At 44.8% G+C, this 18875-nt stretch overlaps 1 protein-coding gene across 3 annotated transcripts in view; it reads left to right on the forward strand.

The window, feature by feature from the left end:
• Positions 1-12030: 12030 nt before the first annotated feature.
• The window catches only part of LOC121571241 (serine/threonine-protein kinase MARK2), a 127197-nt gene continuing 120352 nt past the window's right edge, over positions 12031-18875 (forward strand). For 2 of the 3 annotated variants that reach the window (XM_045221864.1, XM_045221866.1), the window contains exon 1: positions 12035-13483. In XM_045221864.1, the coding sequence (XP_045077799.1) occupies positions 13430-13483 (54 nt within the window). In that variant the 5' untranslated portion in view covers positions 12035-13429. Of the gene's footprint in view, positions 13484-18875 lie in introns of all 3 variants that reach the window. The other variant, XM_045221865.1, reaches the window with a different exon arrangement.

The raw sequence follows: 18875 nt of genomic DNA on the forward strand, positions 1-18875 counted from the left end.
TCTATATCCACAGTAAAACGAGTCCTATATCGACATAACCTGAAAGGCCGCTCAGCAAGGAAGAAGGCACTGCTCCAAAACCGCCATAAAAAAGCCAGACTATGGTTTGCAACTGCACATGGGGATAAAGATTGTACTTTTTGGAGAAATGTCCTCTGGTCTGATGAAACAAAAATATAACTGTTTGGCCATAATGACCATTGTTATGCTTGGAGGAAAAAGGGGGTGCTTGCAAGCCGAAGAACACCATCCCAACCGTGAAGCACAGGGGTGGCAGCATCATGCTGTGGGGGTGCTTTAGTGCAGGAGGGACTGGTGCACTTCACAAAATAGATGGCATCATGAGGAAGGAAAATTATGTGGATATATTGAAGCAACATCTCAAAACATCAGTCAGGAAGTTAAAGCTTGGTCGCAAATGGGTCTTCCAAATGGACAATGACCCCAAGCATACTTCCAAAGTTGTGGCAAAATGGCTGAAGGACAACAAAGTCAAGGTATTGGAGTGGCCATCACATAGCCCTGACCTGGTGGTCCTCTGTAGCTCAGCTGGTAGAGCGCCAAGGTAGTGGGTTCGATCCCCGGGACCACCCATACACAAAAATGTATGCACGCATGACTGTAAGTCGCTTTGGATAAAAGCATCTGCTAAATGGCATATTATAATTATTATTATTACCTCAATCCTATAGAAAATGTGTGGGCAGAACTGAAAAAGCAAGGAGGCCTACAAACCTGACTCAGTTACACCAGCTCTGTCAGGAGGAATAGGCCAAAATTCACCCAACTTATTGTGGGAAGCTTGTGGAAGGCTACCCAAAATGTTTGACCCAAGTTAAACAATTTAAAGGCAAAGCTACCAAATACTGTCCACTGTAGCTCAGTTGGTAGAGCATGGCGCTTGCAACGCCAGGGTTGTGGGTTCGTTTCCCACAGGGGGCCAGTATGAAAATGTATGCCCTCACTAACTGTAAGTCGCTCTGGATAAGAGCGTCTGCTAAATGACTAAAATGTAAATGTAAAATTTACTAATTGAGTGTATGTACACTTCTGACCCACTGGGAATGTGATGAAAGAAATAAAAGCTTAAATAAATCATTCTCTCTACTATTATTCTGACATTTCACATTCTTAAAATAAAGTGGTGATCCTAACTGACCTAACACTAGTAAAACTAAATGCATGCTCTTCAATCGAAATCTGCTGGCACCCGCCCACCCAACTAGAATCACTACTCTCGGCGGGTCTGACCTAGAGTATGTGGACAACTACAAATACCTAGGTGTCTGGTTAGACTGTAAACTCTCCTTCCAGAATCACATTAAGCATCTCCAATCCAAAGTTAAATCTAGAATCAGCTTCCTATTTCGCAACAAAGCCTCCTTCACTCATGCTGCCAAACATGTCCTCGTAAAGCTGACGATCCTTGACTTCGGCGATGTCATTTACAAAATAGCCTCCAACACTCTACTCAGCAAATTGGATGTAGTCTATCACAGTGCCATCCGTTTTGTCACCAAAGCCCCATATACTACCCACCACTGTGACCTGTACGCTCTTGTTGGCTGGTTCTCACTACATATTCGTCGCCAAACCCACTGGCTCCAGGCCATCTATAAATCACTGCTAGGCAAATCCCCGCCTTATCTTAGCTCAGTGGTCACCATAGCAACACCCATCCGTAGTATGCGCTCCAGCAGGTATATCTCACTGGTCATCCCCAAAGCCAACACCTCCTTTGGTCGCCATTCCTTCCAGTTCTCTGCTGCCAATGACTGGAACGAACTGCAAAAATATCTGAAGCTGGAGACTCTTATCTCCCTCACTAACTTTAAGCATCAGTTGTCAGAGCACCTTACCGATCACTGCACCTGTACACAGCCCATCTGAAATTAGCCCACCCAACTACCTCATCCCCATATTGTTATTTATTTTGCTCATTTGCACCTCAGTATCTCTATTTGCACATCATCTCTTGCACATCTATCATTCCAGTGTTAATACTAATTGTAATTATTTTGCACTATGGCCTATTTATTGCCTTACCTCCATAACTTACTACATTTGCACACACTGTATATATATTTTCTGTTGTATTTTTTTCTGAGTTTTGTTTTACCCCATATGTTACTCTGTGTTGTTGTTTTTATTGCACTGCTTTGCTTTATCTTGGCCAGGTCGCAGTTGTAAATGAGAACTTGTTCTCAACTGACTTACCTGGTTAAATAAAAAATAAAAATAAAAATAAGACAGGGAATTTTTACTAGGATTAAATGTCAGGAATTGTGAAAAACTGAGTTTAAATGTATTTGGCTAAGGTGTATGTAAACTTTCGACTTCAAGTGTAGTTGTTTCAGAGTTTGTTTTGATATTTCAACCTGCATGTCCTGATCGCGTCTGTTGTAGGTGGACAAAATCACGCACGCCCGTGAGCGATCTAGTCGTAAGGATAGCAATGTGGTTAGGGTTACCAGGCGGTGATACAGCCCGACAGGATTTCTTCAGCCTCCTGAGGTTAAAGAGGCGCCTTCTTCACCACACTGTCTGATTCTTGCATAATCAATGCTTGGAGTTTGTCAGAATTTGTGGGGTTTTGTTTGTCCAGCCGCCTCTTAAGGATTGACCACAAGTTCTCAATGGGATTAATGTCTGGGGAGTTTCCTGGCCATGGACCCAAAATTTCGATGTTTTGTTCCCCGAGCCACTTAGTTATCACTTTTGCCTTATGGCGAGGTGCTCCATCATGCTGAAAAAGGCATTGTTCATCACCAAACTGTTCTTGGATGGTTGGGAGAAGTTGCTCTGTGAGGATGTGTTGGTACCATTCTTTATTCATGTCTTCTTATGCAAAATTGTGAGTGAGCACACTCCCTTGGCTGAGAAGCAACCCCACACATGAATGGTCTCAGGATGCTTTACTGTTGGCATGACACAGGACTGATGGTAGCGCTCACCTTGTCTTCTCCGGACAAGCTTTTTTCCGGATGCCCCAAACAATTAATTGCAATTCATCTGATCACTCTTCATAACATTCTGGAGTATATGCAAATTGCCATCATAAAAACTGAGGCAGCAAACTTTTGACCATGACTGTAGAGCTTTAAGTATATGTATTGGTGCATTTAAATTAATAACTGTAAGTGCATTAGAGATGCCTTTGGACATATGCCGTAAAAATGGTAATTAGCTGATTGTGTTAGATTGCGAGGTTGGTCATCACACTGCTACTGTTCTAGATGACTGTTGGGAATATACTATTAGACAAGACAGTGGCCTTGGATGGACAGTTGAAAAGCTTGCTAAGGAGCGTGGTCTGAGGGAGTTTGGCCCATCTGTGTGAGCAATGTTCCTCCATGGTTACTCCCGGATCCTGTTGTTGCTCTAACCTTGGTTGAAAAAAGAAAAGATTGGTCAGAAGTTAGTGATATAGGGGAAATGGTTAATAATTACATTGGTAACAATTAAGATTATTCCAGATGACTCCAAGTACCCAAATGGTGGTTGTACAGGCCAAGGAGTTTACATTCCTGAATTTGATGTGGAGATACTGTATGTAGAAGACTAACAGATTAACTGTCAGTATACTCTGTTGAACTGTTGGCGATAGTAGCTGCCCGTTCAACCTGTCAGAATTGTAGTATGCTCAGATTCCCTGTCTGTAACGCCAGGGTTGTGTGTTTGATTCCCACGGGGGACCAGTACGAAAATGTATGCACTCACTAGTGTAAGTCGTTCTGGATAAGAGCGTCTGCTAAATGATAAAAATGTAAAGTGTAAATGTATTGAATAGTTTATCATCCGGCAAATCTACTATTAAAGGTATTAATGTTATTATGGAGATTCAAGAGGTTGGGTGTAGTGCGATTCTGATGGGTCCCAGCTCACTCGGGAGTGAAATAGTACACAAGGTAGCCAAAAGGGCTTTAAAACAAGATTGAATTGACATTCATGCTCCACTGGGTAGAGGTGAGGCCAAATGTAAGATTAGAGCCATTATGATAGATGTGTGGCAGAAGAGGAGGGACAGTGAGCCCAAGGGCTGGCATTTATATGCCCTCCAAAGAAAGGTTGGTGGACCAAGATTCAAGGGTCAGATTAGTTAGGAAGAGGTGGTGTTTGCTTGGTTGCGCCTAAGACATTGTACAATGAACTCAAGCATGTGAATGGTTTGTGTAGGTAGTGTATGATTGATGAAAGAGTGAAGCATGTGTTGATGTATTATTGAGGTTGGGTGGGGTGTGGGTAATAGGATTTTGAGGATGGGGAAGGGTTTGTTTGTCACGAATTCAGCCGAGGCTGCCCCTCCTCCTTGCTCGGGCAGGCTTCGGCGTTTGTCGTCACCGGAGTACTAGCTGCCACCGATCGATGTTTTCTGTGCTACACTTGTCTTGTCTGTATTGATCACACCTGGTACCCATTACGTTAATTTGTTTCCCTATTTCACCCACTGGTTCCCTCATGGTGTTGTGCGTGATTGTTCGTTGTTTTGCTGTCTTTTGGTGAGCCGGTATTTGCTCTTCCCTGCGTGGAGGATTTACTCTGCTATTTTTGTTCCAGTAAAGAACTTCGTTATTATAGTTCTGTGTCCTGCGCCTGATTCCATCCTACCGCTACACCCAGACGCATGACAGAATCATGCACCATTGTAATGGAGTCAGCAGGCACATCCATTCCTTCAAGCTCAGTGGAGGAACGCATCCAGCAGCACTCAACCATGCTACAAACTTTGGGCACAGCTATGGATCGAGTCCTGAACACTATGGAGCAATGGGAGAGAGGAGGTTTCCCAACATCTCCTCTTCCTCCAATTCCCACCACGTCGCTGTCCACCCATTCTAACACTGGCTCCAGTGGATTTTTGGCTCTCGCTCCCGAGGGCAACTGATGGAACAGCTGCCGGGTGTCAGGGGTTTCTGCTCCAGGTGGAGCTCTACCTGGCAACCATCCACCCGGCTCCCTCGGGATACGAGAGCGTGTCCGCCCTCATTTCCTGTCTGTCGGGGAAAGCACTCGAGTGGGCCAACGCGGAGTGGGGAGGTACAGTGGGGAAAAAAAGTATTTAGTCAGCCATAAATTGTGCAAGTTCTCCCACTTAAAAAGATGAGAGAGGCCTGTAATTTTCATCATAGGTACACGTCAACTATGACAGACAAAAAAAATCCAGAAAATCACATTGTAGGATTTTTTATGAATTTATTTGCAAATTATGGTGGAAAAAAGTATTTGGTCACCTACAAACAAGCAAGATTTCTGGCTCTCACAGACCTGTAACTTCTTCTTTAAGAGGCTCCTCTGTCCTCCACTCGTTACCTGTATTAATGGCACCTGTTTGAACTTGTTATCAGTATAAAAGACACCTGTCCACAACCTCAAACAGTCACACTCCAAACTCCACTATGGCCAAGACCAAAGAGCTGTCAAAGGACACCAGAAACAAAAGTGTAGACCTGCACCAGGCTGGGAAGACTGAATCTGCAATAGGTAAGCAGCTTGGTTTGAAGAAATCAACTGTGGGAGCAATTATTAGGAAATGGAAGACATACAAGACCACTGATAATCTCCCTCGATCTGGGGCTCCACGTAAGATCTCACCCCGTGAGGTCAAAATGATCATAAGAACGGTGAGCAAAAATCCCAGAACCACACGGGGGGACCTAGTGAATGACCTGCAGAGAGCTGGGACCAAAGTAACAAAGCCTACCATCAGTAACACACTACGCTGCCAGGGACTCAAATCCTGCAGTGCCAGACGTGTCCCCCTGCTTAAGCCAGTACATGTCCAGGCCCGTCTGAAGTTTGCTAGAGTGCATTTGGATGATCCAGAAGAGGATTGGGAGAATGTCATATGGTCAGATGAAACCAAAATATAACTTTTTGGTAAAAACTCAACTCGTCGTGTTTGGAGGACAAAGAATGCTGAGTTGCATCCAAAGAACACCATACCTACTGTGAAGCATGGGGGTGGAAACATCATGCTTTGGGGCTGTTTTTCTGCAAAGGGACCAGGACGACTGATCCGTGTAAAGGAAAGAATGAATGGGGCCATGTATCGTGAGATTTTGAATGAAAACCTCCTTCCGTCAGCAAGGGCATTGAAGATGAAACATGGCTGGGTCTTTCAGCATGACAGTGATCCCAAACACACCGCCCGGGCAACGAAGGAGTGGCTTCGTAAGAAGCATTTCAAGGTCCTGGAGTGGCCTAGCCAGTCTCCAGATCTCAACCCCATAGAAAATCTTTGGAGGGAGTTGAAAGTCTGTGTTGTCCAGCGACAGCCCCAAAACATCACTGCTCTAGAAGGAGATCTGCATGGAGGAATGGGCCAAAAGACCAGCAACAGTGTGTGAAAACCTTGTGAAGACTTACAGAAAACGTTTGACCTGTGTCATTGCCAACAAAGGGTATATAACAAAGTATTGAGAAACTTTTGCTATTGACCAAATACTTATTTTCCACCATAATTTGCAAATAAATTCATTAAAAATCCTACAATGTGATTTTCTGGAATTTGTCTGTCATAGTTGACGTGTACCTATGATGAAAATTACAGGCCTCTCTCATCTTTTTAAGTGGGAGAACTTGCACAATTGGTGGCTGACTAAATACTTTTTTCCCCCACTGTATAGATGCGGAGTCTGTGCACTATGAGGACTTTACCCGCCGTTTCCAGGCTGTATTCGATGTTCCACCGGAGGGGAGAGCGGCGGGAGAGCGGTTGTTGCACCTCAGCAGGGGAAGAGGAGAGCACAGGACTTCACATTGGACTTCAGAACCTTGGCATCCAGCGCGGGATGGAACGAGAGGGCCCTGATAGACCACTACCGATGCAACCTACGGGAGGACGTTCGTCGGGAGCTGGCCTGCAGGGACACCACTCTTAACCTGGACCAGCTGATAGACTTATCTCTCTGGCTGGATAACCTGTTGGCCACCCGCGGACGTCCGGATCAGGGTCCGTCCAGTCCATCCCCCAGCACTTCCGAACCTACACCCATGGAGCTTGGAGGTACTGATGTAAGGGGGACCGGTAAGGGGACTGTTTCCTGCACCAACTGTGGCCGCAGAGGACACACTGCTGGTCGGTGCTGGAAAGGGTCCTCAGGGAGTCGAGACAGCAGGCAGGGCCCTGGTGGACCATCCCAGGTGAGTAAGCACCCAACTCACCCAGAGCTCCCTGTTGATCACGTGTGTGTGTGTTAGATTTTCTGAGTTTTCCCCACATTCCCAGCATAAAGCACTCGTAGATTCCAGCGCAGCTGGGAATTTTATAGACCGTCTGTTTGCACGTAGGTTAGGGATCCCTATTGTGCCTGTTGATGTGCCCTTCCCCATACATGCCTTAGATAGTCACCCTTTAGGGTCGGGCCTGATTAGGGAGGTTACAGCTCCACTCCGGATGGAAATGCCGGAGGGTCATGAGGAGAGAATCAGTCTCTTCCTGATAGATTCTCCTGCGTTTCCCGTGGTGCTGGGGCTTCCCTGGTTAGCCACTCATGACCCCAATATTTCGTGGCAACAGAGGGCTCTCAAGGGATGGTCACGTCAGTGCTTGGGGAGGTGTGTAGGTGTTTCCGTAGGTGCAACTACGGTGGAGAGTCCAAACCAGGTCTCCACGATGCACATTCCCCCCGAATATGCCGATTTGGCTCTCGCCTTCTGTAAAAGGAAGGCGACTCAATTACCACACCATCGACAGGGGGATTGTGCGATAAATCTCTGGGAGGGCGCTGCACTTCCTCGGAGTCACGTGTATCCTCTGTCACAGGAGGAGACGGCGGCTATGGAAACATATGTCTCCGAATCTCTGGGACAGGGATACATTCGGCACTCCACTTACCCTGCCTCCTCAAGTTTCTTTTTTGTGAAGAAAAAGGATGGAGGTTTACGCCCGTGCATTGACTATCGAGGTCTCAATCGGATAACTGTAAAGTACAGTTACCCACTACCTCTCATTGCTAGTGTGACGGAGTCATTACACGGGGCGCGCTTCTTCACCAAATTGGATCTCAGGAGCGCGTACAATCTGGTGCGTATCCGGGAAGGGGATGAGTGGAAGACAGCATTTAGTACCACCTCTGGGCACTATGAGTACCTCGTCATGCCGTACGGGTTGATGAATGCTCCCTCAGTCTTCCTTTGTTGATGAGATTTTCAGGGACCTGCACGGACAGGGTGCAGTGGTGTATATAGATGATATTCTCATATACTCCGCTACATGAGCCGAGCATGTGTCCCTGGTGCGCAAGGTGCTTGGTCGACTGTTGGAGCATGACCTTTACGTCAAGGCTGAGAAATGTCTGTCAGGTAGCGGCTCCCATTACCTCCTTGCTGAAGGGGGGACCAGTGCGCCTGCAGTGGTCAGCGGAGGCGGACAGGGCTTTTGGTCACCTGAAGGCACTGTTCACTTCGGCTCCTGTGCTGGCTCATCCAGATCCCTCCTTGGCATTCATAGTCGAGGTGGACGCGTCCGAGGCTGGGATAGGAGCTGTACTGTCTCAGTGCTCGGGTACGCCCACAAAGCTCCGCCCCTGTGCTTTCTTCTCAAAGAAGCTCAGCCCGGCGGAGCAAAACTATGATGTGGGGGACCAGGAGCTGTTAGGTGTTGTGAAGGCTCTAAAGGCGTGGAGACATTGGCTTGAGGGGGCAAAACACCCTTTTCTTATTTTGACTGACCACCGCAATTTGGAGTACATACGAGCGGCGAGGAGACTAAACCCTCGCCAGGCAAGGTGGGCAAGGTTTTTCACGCGTTTTGATTTCACCCTATCCTACAGACCAGGTTCCCAGAATGCTAAGGCAGACGCTCTGTCCCGGCTGTATGACACAGAGGAGCGGTCCAGGGAGCCCACTCCCATACTTCCGGCTTCTTGTCTGGTGGCACCGGTGATATGGGAGGTTGACGCGGACATCGAGCGGGCGTTACGCATGGAGCCCACTCCCCCCCAGTGTCCAGTGGGTCGTGTGTACGTTCCGTCTGATGTTCGCGATCGATTGAGCTATTGGGCTCACACGTCACCCTCTTCTGGTCATCCTGGCATCAGTCGGACAGTGCGCTGTCTTAGTGGGAAGTACTGGTGGCCTACCTTAGCTCAGAACGTGAGGGTTTATGTTTCCTCCTGTTCGGTGTGCGCTCAGTGCAAGGCACCTAGACACCTGCCCAGAGGGAAATTACAACCTCTCCCCGTTCCACAACGGCCGTGGTCACACCTATCGGTGGACTTTGTTACGGACCTCCCCCTGTCACAAGGGAATAACACGATCCTAGTCGTTGTGGATCGGTTTTCTAAGTCTTGTCGTCTCATTCCTTTGCCCGGTCTCCCTACAGCCCTACAGACTGTGGAGGCCCTGTTTGCACTTACTTCTGGCACTACGGGGTACCTGAGGATATAGTGTCTGATTGGGGTCCCCAGTTCACATCAAGGGTCTGGAAGGCGTTCATGGACCATCTGGGGGTCTCAATCAGCCTGACCTCAGGGTTTCAGCCCGAGAATAATGGGCAGGTGGAGAGAGTAAACCAGGATGTGGGTAGGTTTCTTAGGTCATATTGCCAGGACCGGCCGGGGGATTGGTCAGTTTACATCCCCTGGGCAGAGATGGCACAAAATTCCCTCCGCCACTCCTCCACTGACCTGTCTCCCTTTCAGTGTGTACTAGGTTATCAGCCGGTCCTGGCACCATGGCATGGTGTGCGAGCGTTGCAAAATAAATGTATACATACATGTTATTCAATCATTGCACCCACACGAAGTCGTCCCAAGAATCAAAGCCAAAGTGTGCCCGGCGCGGATTGGGACGGAGGTGTGAGTTTGGTGCGGAGAGCTCGAGTAAAGGACGCCCAGGTAGCGAAGAAGGACCGAAGTTTATTGCTCATATTTTATCGAAAGCGCTATGAATAAGTTTAGAAAGGGAGAGTAGGAAGGTAAATGGAGTCCCTTGGGAGAGCAAGAAACATATGTATGTCAGGAGAAGTGCAGTATTATCATAAGGAAACGTATACCTGGATGACGGAGGAGGAATGGAGGGAAAAAGAGAGGCAGAGGAGGTCTAAGAGAGAGAGGGAGGAAGACTGTGAGCTTGAGTCTGTTAAAAATGGCGGGAAAATGGGAGAAGGTTTGTTAAAGAAGAATAGTAGGAAATGTAAGCAAAGTGAGCTGAAGACAGGAGGAGAAATGGAAGTGAATGAGGGTGAAATATCGGAGGTGGAAGGTGTGGTGAAGTACTGGTCCTTTGTAGCTCAGCTGGTAGAGCACGGCGCTTGTAACGCCAAGGTAGTAGGTTCGATCCTCGGGACCACCCATACACAAAAAAAGTTATGCACGCATGACTGTAAGTCGCTTTGGATAAAAGCGTCTGCTAAATGGCTTATTATTATTATTATTATAGGAACCCGAGGATTGCACAGAGGGTCAGGATGAAGATGAGTCTGTGACAGTAGGAGTGAAGTTTTTGGAAAAAGTGGAGCCTTGCCTTTTGGCTGATACATTTGTGGTTTCAAGATGGGTGAAAAGAGCGTTGGGTAAAGTGGAATCGGTGAGGGTAACCAGAAGTGGTCTAGTGATAATTGTTTGTCTTTCTGTTGGTCAGAGGGAGAAGGCGCTCAGATTTGACAAATGGGGGAAAGAAAGGTGAATTGTTTCGCTCTCAAGAAAAGGGCGCCATTGAAAGGAGTGATTACTGGGGTAGCAGTAAATGTAAAAGTTGACCAACTGAAGGGGAAGATTCCTGGTGTGTGTGATGCTCGTCGTTTGGTGCGACACAAACAGGGGGGCGAAACAGGAGTCATTGGCTGTTCTTTTGAGTTTTGAAGTTGAGTCTTTGCCTGATAAAGTGAAGTTAGGGTATATAAGTTATCCTGTACGAGCTTATGTGCCGAATACATTACGATGTTACAGGTGTCAAACTTATGGGCATGTGGCAGCAGTGTGTAGGAGGGAGGTTCCAAGGTGTGAGAAGTGTGCAGAAGAGCATGAGACAAAGGAATGTGTAGCATTGGGGAAAGTAGTGGTATGTGCTAAATGTAGGGGTGCCCATGGGGCTGGGGATCAGAATTGTCCTGTGCGAGAGAGGCAGGTTGAGGTTTCCAGGGTAAGAGTACTGAAGAAGTTGTCATATGCTGAGGCAGTGAAGAAAGTAGAGGAAGATGGATCAAGGGGGAGGAGTGGTGAGAGTAGTAGAGATGTACAAATGCAGAGGGATAGGACAACAAGTGATATATGTTTCAGTAAGATTGGATTTTTAGCATTTATAGCAATGGTTATTAATTGTACTGCAGGGATGGAACGTAAGTCTAAGAAAATTGAGGTTGTGGTGGCAGCTGCAAAGAGGTATTTGGGTGTGAGAGACTTGACATCAGAAGAGTTACAGGGAGTGTTAAGTGGTGATGTTCCATCATCTCAGGTTGAGGGCATGAGGTAGGAATGAATATATTTAAATAGTGGAGTGGAGTGGGGTGGGGTGGTGTTAATTATTAATAATAATTTTGAATTTGTGAGTGTAGTGTTAGATGGTAGGGTATTTCTTTATTTTATTTTATTTTTCAAGCAAAATATAAGGGAGTTGTACACAAGTCTAGTAGGTGGCGGTAATGCAACAAATTTGATGCCAACCGCCGTTAAACCTCATCGAAGAAGAAGAAAACTTGCGCGGATGCGCGCACACACACACTGCTCACACGCGTCAACGAGCGTCTGCGTGGCCAGGGGCTACGAACTCGGTTCTATTTGTGAGGCTCAACGCGCTGCAAGTCCTGCCTCTCCTCAATGGTTTTAAGGAGCATCTACCGACATGGTGATTGAAAGATGAACTGAGGTATACGCTCCAGTCCAGTTGGTTGTGGTAATGCACCATAAAGTTGGTTGCCAACCGCCATATAAAGTCCAAAGAAGAAGAAGAAGTCTGGAGGAGAGATTACTGGAAAACAAACTTTTACCGTTTTATCTGTGGATTCATTGTCGGAGTAGAGGACCTTTTCAGGTAAAATAACAACCCAATGTTTATATCCCAGGATAAATTAGCTAACAACAGCAAGCTAGCTAGCTAAATTGCCATACATGTTTAATGCTTTTCGACCTGTCCGCAAATTAATAGAATTGGTTCAGAGTTTATTGTGATATTTCAACCTGCGTCTGGTGTGGGGGGACAAAATCAACATAGGCGCGGTCTGGGTAGTATGTTAAGGGTTCAATTAACACAAAAAAAGCACATTTTGCTTTCATGAATTTTTACGATATAGGCATTGTGGCTTTGTTACCAAGTGGATACTGGTTAAAGCGGCCATATTCCCTCGCGCTTGTTCCGGTGTCACGCCCCCCCCCAGCGAGAGAGAGATAGAGAGAGAGAGAGAGAATGCAAGAATACTTTTGCTAATAATGGATTTGACAATTGAAACATTTATTCCGAGGCGCTCTCACGGAAATAAACACTGTACGTAAAGTCCGGACAGCGGGACTGCAGTGCAGCATTTGAAACGACCTTATTCGAATCACGCAATCGGGAAGACGGGAGGTGATTTCCGTGGATTTTGAGTTGTGTGCTGTGGATCGTTCAGTTGCGGAGGTAACGTTACAGGATTAGCTATCTAGGCTAGCAGGCTCCAGCCCGAAAGCCGGAATCTACAATACAGTACATGGGCTAACATTAATCAACAACAGCGTTTTTATTTTTGCACTAGTTACCTTTTTAGGAAAGGTGGTCATGTTTTAGTTAACTATGGGAATTGGAGGATAACGACGTTGTGGTGTTTATTTTATCAATGTTGGATAGCTAGCTATCCGGAAAGCTTAGTTTTTTTAATACAACGTCAACGAAGGTATCGGCGGAGCGAGGGGCTAACGTGAGCTACTTGGCTTGAAGATTTAGTCCTCGGATTTGAATAACACTTCCATTCCTGAGAGCGAGATTTGAGCTATCTTTTCCTTCAATGACTGCTAGCTGTCTAGCGAGTTTATTAGCTAACGTTAGCCTTGCCATTGATAACATTAGCCTAGAATTTGTGCTTTTTCAAATGTAGCCGATAGCCAACGTTAGCATACTAGTTGGACCTTGTCTAAAACGTAACTATTTATTAACGTTAACTAGCTAGACATGATACATATTTGCTAACGTTAGCTAGCTAATTAGGTAGAAACCTAATTTATGCTGTCGGCAAACATTTTTTATCATTAACTTTACCCAGTGAGTTCAAACGGCTGAACAACTTTGGACCCTCTATTTTTTCATTTGGTGACATGGGACACGTACTTGTAAGCTAGCTGGCTGGCGAGCTAATTTAGTAATCAACTTGTTGATCACACAGACTGTGTGGCTAGCTACGGAACATTTTCCAACTTGGACGCACGTCGGGTTTTACCACTGCTAAATAAACACACGACCCTGAAAGGATTTGTATCTGTTTTTCTCCTGACCCCTATTTTTTTCAAAATCACCGAAAATGTCGACCAGGACGCCATTGTTGGCCGTTATTGAAAATTCGTCTGGTGGCCAGGTAAGATTTTTGCAAATGCTAGCTACAACAATCATATCTAGGTGCTTTTAGCAACCCGGTTGTATTTGCATAGTTAATTCATGTTACTCTAGCATTGGTCCCTATTGTATTGGGTTCCACAAAAACAGTTTGCGGGAAGCCAGAAGTTAAATAACACTCAATTTCAATTTATTGGGCAGGACGTTTGGTCATTATGACAGTGGGAATTTTAGACAAATATTGTTAAACAGACTTCCCAAACGTGGTCAGGCCCACTTCCTCTCTGCTTACCTCATGTCAAAATAAAAGTCCATATGTGGACAAAAAAGGAGGAACTTGTTGTTGACTTCTATTTTGACATGAGGTAAGCAGGGAAGAAGTGGGTCTACAACATACCCATATTTGGAGTCTGTTTAAATTTGTTTTAATAAATGTAATCGAAAACGTAATATACATAATCCCCAAAAGTAATTATGTATCATGAGAGGGCCGTAAACAATAACTAGTAATGCTGCATACTCCAAGAAAGGTTAAAGTCTCACCTTTCTGGTAAAACTACAGTAAGTGAAAAAAGTATTTGATCCCCAGCTGATTTTGTACGTTTGCCCACTGACAAAGACATGATCAGTCTATACATTTAATGGTAGGTTTATTTGAACAGTGAGAGACAGAATAACAACAAAAATTGAGGGAAATAATTATTTGACCCCTCTGCAAAACATGACTTAGTACTTGGTGGCAAAACCCTTGTTGACAATCACAGAGGTCAGACGTTTCTTGTAGTTGGCCACCAGGTTTGTACACATCTCAGGAGGGATTTTGTCCCACTCCTCTTTGCAGATCTTCTCCAAGTCATTAAGGTTTCGAGGCTGACGTTTGGCAACTCAAACCTTCAGTTCCCTCCACAGATTTTCTATGGGATTAAGGTCTGGAGACTGGTTAGGCCACTCCAGGACCTTAATGTGCTTCTTCTTGAGCCACTCCTTTGTTGCCTTGGCCGTGTGTTTTGGGTCATTGTCATGCTGGAATACCCATCCACGACCCATTTTCAATGCCCTGGCTGAGGGAAAGAGTTTCTCACCCAAGATTTGACGGTACATGGCCCCGTCCATCGTCCCTTTGATGCGGTGAAGTTGTCCGGTCCCCTTAGCAGAAAAACACCCCACAAAGCATAATGTTTACACCTCCATGTTTGACGGTGGGGAGGGTGTTCTTGGGGTCATAGGCAGCATTCCTCCTCCTCCAAACATGCCTCCAAACATGGCGAGTTGAGTTGATGCCAAAGAGCTCGATTTTGGTCTCATCTGACCACAACACTTTCACCCAGTTTTCCTCTGAATCATTCAGATGTTCATTGGCAAACTTCAGACGGGCCTGTATATGTGCTTTCTTGAGCAGGGGGACCTTGCGTGCGCTGCAGGATTTCAGTCCTTCACGGCGTAGTGTGTTACCAATTGTTTTCTTGGTGACTATGGTCCCAGTGCCTTGAGATCATTGACAAGATACTCCCGTGTAGTTCTGGGCTGATTCCTCACCGTTCTCATGATCATTGCAACTCCACGAGGTGAGATCTTGCATGGAGCCCAAGGCCGAGTGAGATTGACAGTTATTTTGTGTTTCTTCCATTTGCGAATAATCACACCAACTGTTGTCACCTTCTCACCAAGCTGCTTGGCGATGGTCTTGTCCCTGACATCCTTGGAGAGCTCTTTGGTCTTGGCCATGGTGGAGAGTTTGGAATCTGATTGATTGCTTCTGTGGACAGGTGTCTTTTATTCAGGTAACAAACTGAGATTAGGAGCACTCCCTTTAAGAGTGTGCTCCTAATCTCAGCTCGTTACCTGTATAAAAGACACCTAGGAGCCAGAAATATTTCTGATTGAGAGGGGGTCAAATGCTTATTTCCCTCATTAAAATGCAAATCAATTTATAACATTTTTGACATGCGTTTTTCTGGATTATTTTGTTGTTATTCTGTCTCTCACTGTTCAAATAAACCTACCATTAAAATTATAGACTGATCATTTCTTTGTCAGTGGGCAAACGTACAAAATCAGCAGGGAATCAAATACTTTTTTCCCTCACTGTAGTTATAAATTGCTGAGGCGTAATCACTTGAGGACACAAGCTCAAGTACACAGTACAATTATGATGAAAATATGAAATATTTTATGTATGTCCTATTCAGCAAAACTATATGAATAAGGCTTGAAATGACTGATATGCTTTCTAAATATAGTATAATAAAAGTATATAATAACTATCATATTTCACCTTCCTCATAACTGTAAAATACAGTACCAGTCAAAAGTTTGGACACATACTCATTCAAGGGTTTTTCTTTATTTTAAATATTTTCTACATTGTTGCATAATAGTGAAGACATCAAAACTATGAAATAACCATATGGAATCATGTAGTAACCAAAAAGTGTTAAACAAATCTAAATGTATTTTTACATTTCAGATTCTAAAAATAGCCACCCTTTGCCTTGATGACAGCTTTGCACACGCTTGGCATTCTCTCAACCAGCTTCACCTGGAATGCTTTTTCAACAGTCTTGAAGGAGTTCCCACATATGCTGAGCACTTGTTAGCTGCTTTTCCTTCACTCTGCCGCCTGACTCATCCCAAACCATCTCAATTGGGTTGAGATCGGGGGATTGTGGAGGCCAGGTCATCTGATGCAGCACTCCATCACTCTCCTTCTTGGTAAAATAGCCCTTACACAGCCTGGAGGTGTGTTGGGTCATTGTCCTGTTGAAAAACAAATGATAGTCCCACTAAGGCCAAACCAGATGGGATGGGTATCGCTGCAGAATGCTGTGGTAGCCATGCTGGTTAAGTTTGCCTTGAATTCTAAATAAATCACAGTGTCACCAGTAAAGCACCCCCACACCATAACACCACCTCCTCTGTGCTTTACTGTGGGAAATACACATACAGAGATCATCCGTTCACCCACACTGTGTCTCACAAGGCCATGGCGGTTGGAACAACAAATCTCCAATTTGGACTCCAGACTAAAGGACACATTTCCACCGGTCTATTGTCCATTGCTCGTGTTTCTTGGCCCAAGCAAGTCTCTTCTTATTGGTTTCCTTTAGTACATTTTAGTCATTTAGCAGATGCTCTTATCCAGAGTGACTTACAGGAGCAATTAGGGTTAAATGCAATTTGAGGCTGGTAACTCTAATGAACTTATCCTCTGCAGCAGAAGTAACTCTGGGTCTTCCATTCCTTTGGCGAGCCAGTTTCATTATAGGGCTTGATGGTTTTTGAGACTGCACTTCAAGAAACTTGAAAAGTTCTTTACATTTTCCGTATTGACAGACCTTCGTGTCTTAAAGTAATGATGGACTGTCGTTTCTCTTTGCTTATTTGAGCTGTTCTTGCCATGATATGGACTTGGTCTTTTACCAAATAGGGCTATCTTCTGTATACCCCCCAACCTTGTCACAACACAACTGATTGGCTCAAATTACATTTACATTTTAGTCATTTAGCAGACACTCTTATCCAGAGCGACTTAGTTAGTGAGTGCATACATTTTCCTACAAATGCATTCAGAAGGAAAGAAATTACACAAATTAACTTTTAAGAAGGCACACCTGTAAATTGAAATACATTCCAGGTGACTACCTCATGAAGCTGGTTGAGAGAATGCCCGTGTAGCTCAGTTGGTAGAGCATGGCGTTTGCAACGCCAGGGTTGTGGGTTCGATTCCCACGGGGGGCCAGTATGAAAATATATGCACTCACTATCTGTAAGTCGCTCTGGATAAGTGTCTGCTAAATGACTAAAATGTAAATGTGAAGTCAAGATTGTGCAAAGATGTCATCATGGTTACTACATGATTCCATATGTGTTATTACAATGTAAAACAATAGTAAAAAATAGAAAAACCCTTGAATGAGTAGGTGTGTCCAAACTTTTGACTGGTACTGTACATATTTTAATGTTTAGTGTTAGAGAAAATTTGATTATTTTCTAAATGTTTCTCTTGATCAAACCGTCTGCCCTCATCGCTGTGAACGTCTCACAGAGCTCTAGCTTGACTTCATGAACTTGTTAGGAACTCTCCTTTCATCTCATATTAATCTTGTCAGTCTATGACAAACAGAACCAGTTTTTTGTTTAAAATCTATTAATTATTTTAGATTGCCAGTAATATATTGCAAGTAATCTCTGAATGTGCTACAGTGACGAAACTACTGCGTTGTTAGTGGCTGTGATGTAGGGTTCAGCAAGGAGTTGATGGACAGTCGGAAGAGCGAATGAAATTGTAGGAGGGACATCCCAGCTTCAAGTGTTGTCAGATTTCACATCCTGCAGATTTCACACAGGCATAAGAGACATACTCCTGTGTCTGTGAGAATCAGGGCTACTGCTCAATGCAAGCCACCACAGATGTGTTCCTCTGTAGCTCAGCTGGTAGAGCACAGCGCTTGTAACGCCAAGGTAGTGGGTTCGATCCCCGGGACCACCCATACACAAAAAAAAATTATGTATGCATTACTGTAAGTCGCTTTGGATAAAAGCGTCTGCTAAATGGCGTATTATTATTATTATTATTATTATCAATTTATAAGCAAATGTCAACCGGTAACAGAACCACGCAGGTCCCCAAAACAGGGGACTTAACATCTAAGAGGTTATTAATAATACGTTCCTTTCGATATTTTGTCTCAAATTTCCCTGGTCATAATCACCAACTGTTTTGCCCAACGGCACAGTAAGTTCAAATTTAATTGAACTTCTGGCTTCCCACGGACTGTTTTTGTGCAACCCAATACAGTAGGAGCAACTGTAGAACAATCAATGCTAGCTAACGTTACCTAGCTAAACTGTGTCTAGCTAACTAAATAGTTTTCTTGTCAACTAGCTAACGCTAGCTAGCTAGAAACTATCCCATCCAGCTGTCACCTGGCTTGCTACTTTTGAGTGCAGCTCTCTCTGTGATTAGCCAAGGCACCTGTGTTGACTCCGACCAGTGATGTAGTGGTAAAAATAGAGGTGGGTAGACTATAAACTCCAGTGGGCGATCGAGATTAGACGAACAACCAGAGACATTTTTAGAACTCTTTTTTTTATTTTTTTCAGTATAGGTGTTGCTTAACTGTCCAAATGCTTGGATAGCCTCTGTCTGCTGCCTTAATCTCTCTCGGTCTCCTTTGCCTCCTGCATTGCAGCCTGCCTCGGCCTCACCATCTGCCTCATCACTGTCTATCTCACTACTCTACTTCCTTTATTTACTGACTTCAATGGATTAGGCAAACATATGCCTATTTCATCAACAAAATATTTTTTGTAGGCTATACTACCTACTAACCCAGCGTTGCCCAAACTAGGCGTCGCACCCCCAGGTGGGGTCGCCTGATTTTGAGAATGGGGTCACGAGAGAAAAATAAATA

This window comes from Coregonus clupeaformis, chromosome 8 (assembly GCF_020615455.1).
Source record: "Coregonus clupeaformis isolate EN_2021a chromosome 8, ASM2061545v1, whole genome shotgun sequence".
Classification (NCBI taxonomy): Eukaryota; Metazoa; Chordata; class Actinopteri; order Salmoniformes; family Salmonidae; genus Coregonus; species Coregonus clupeaformis.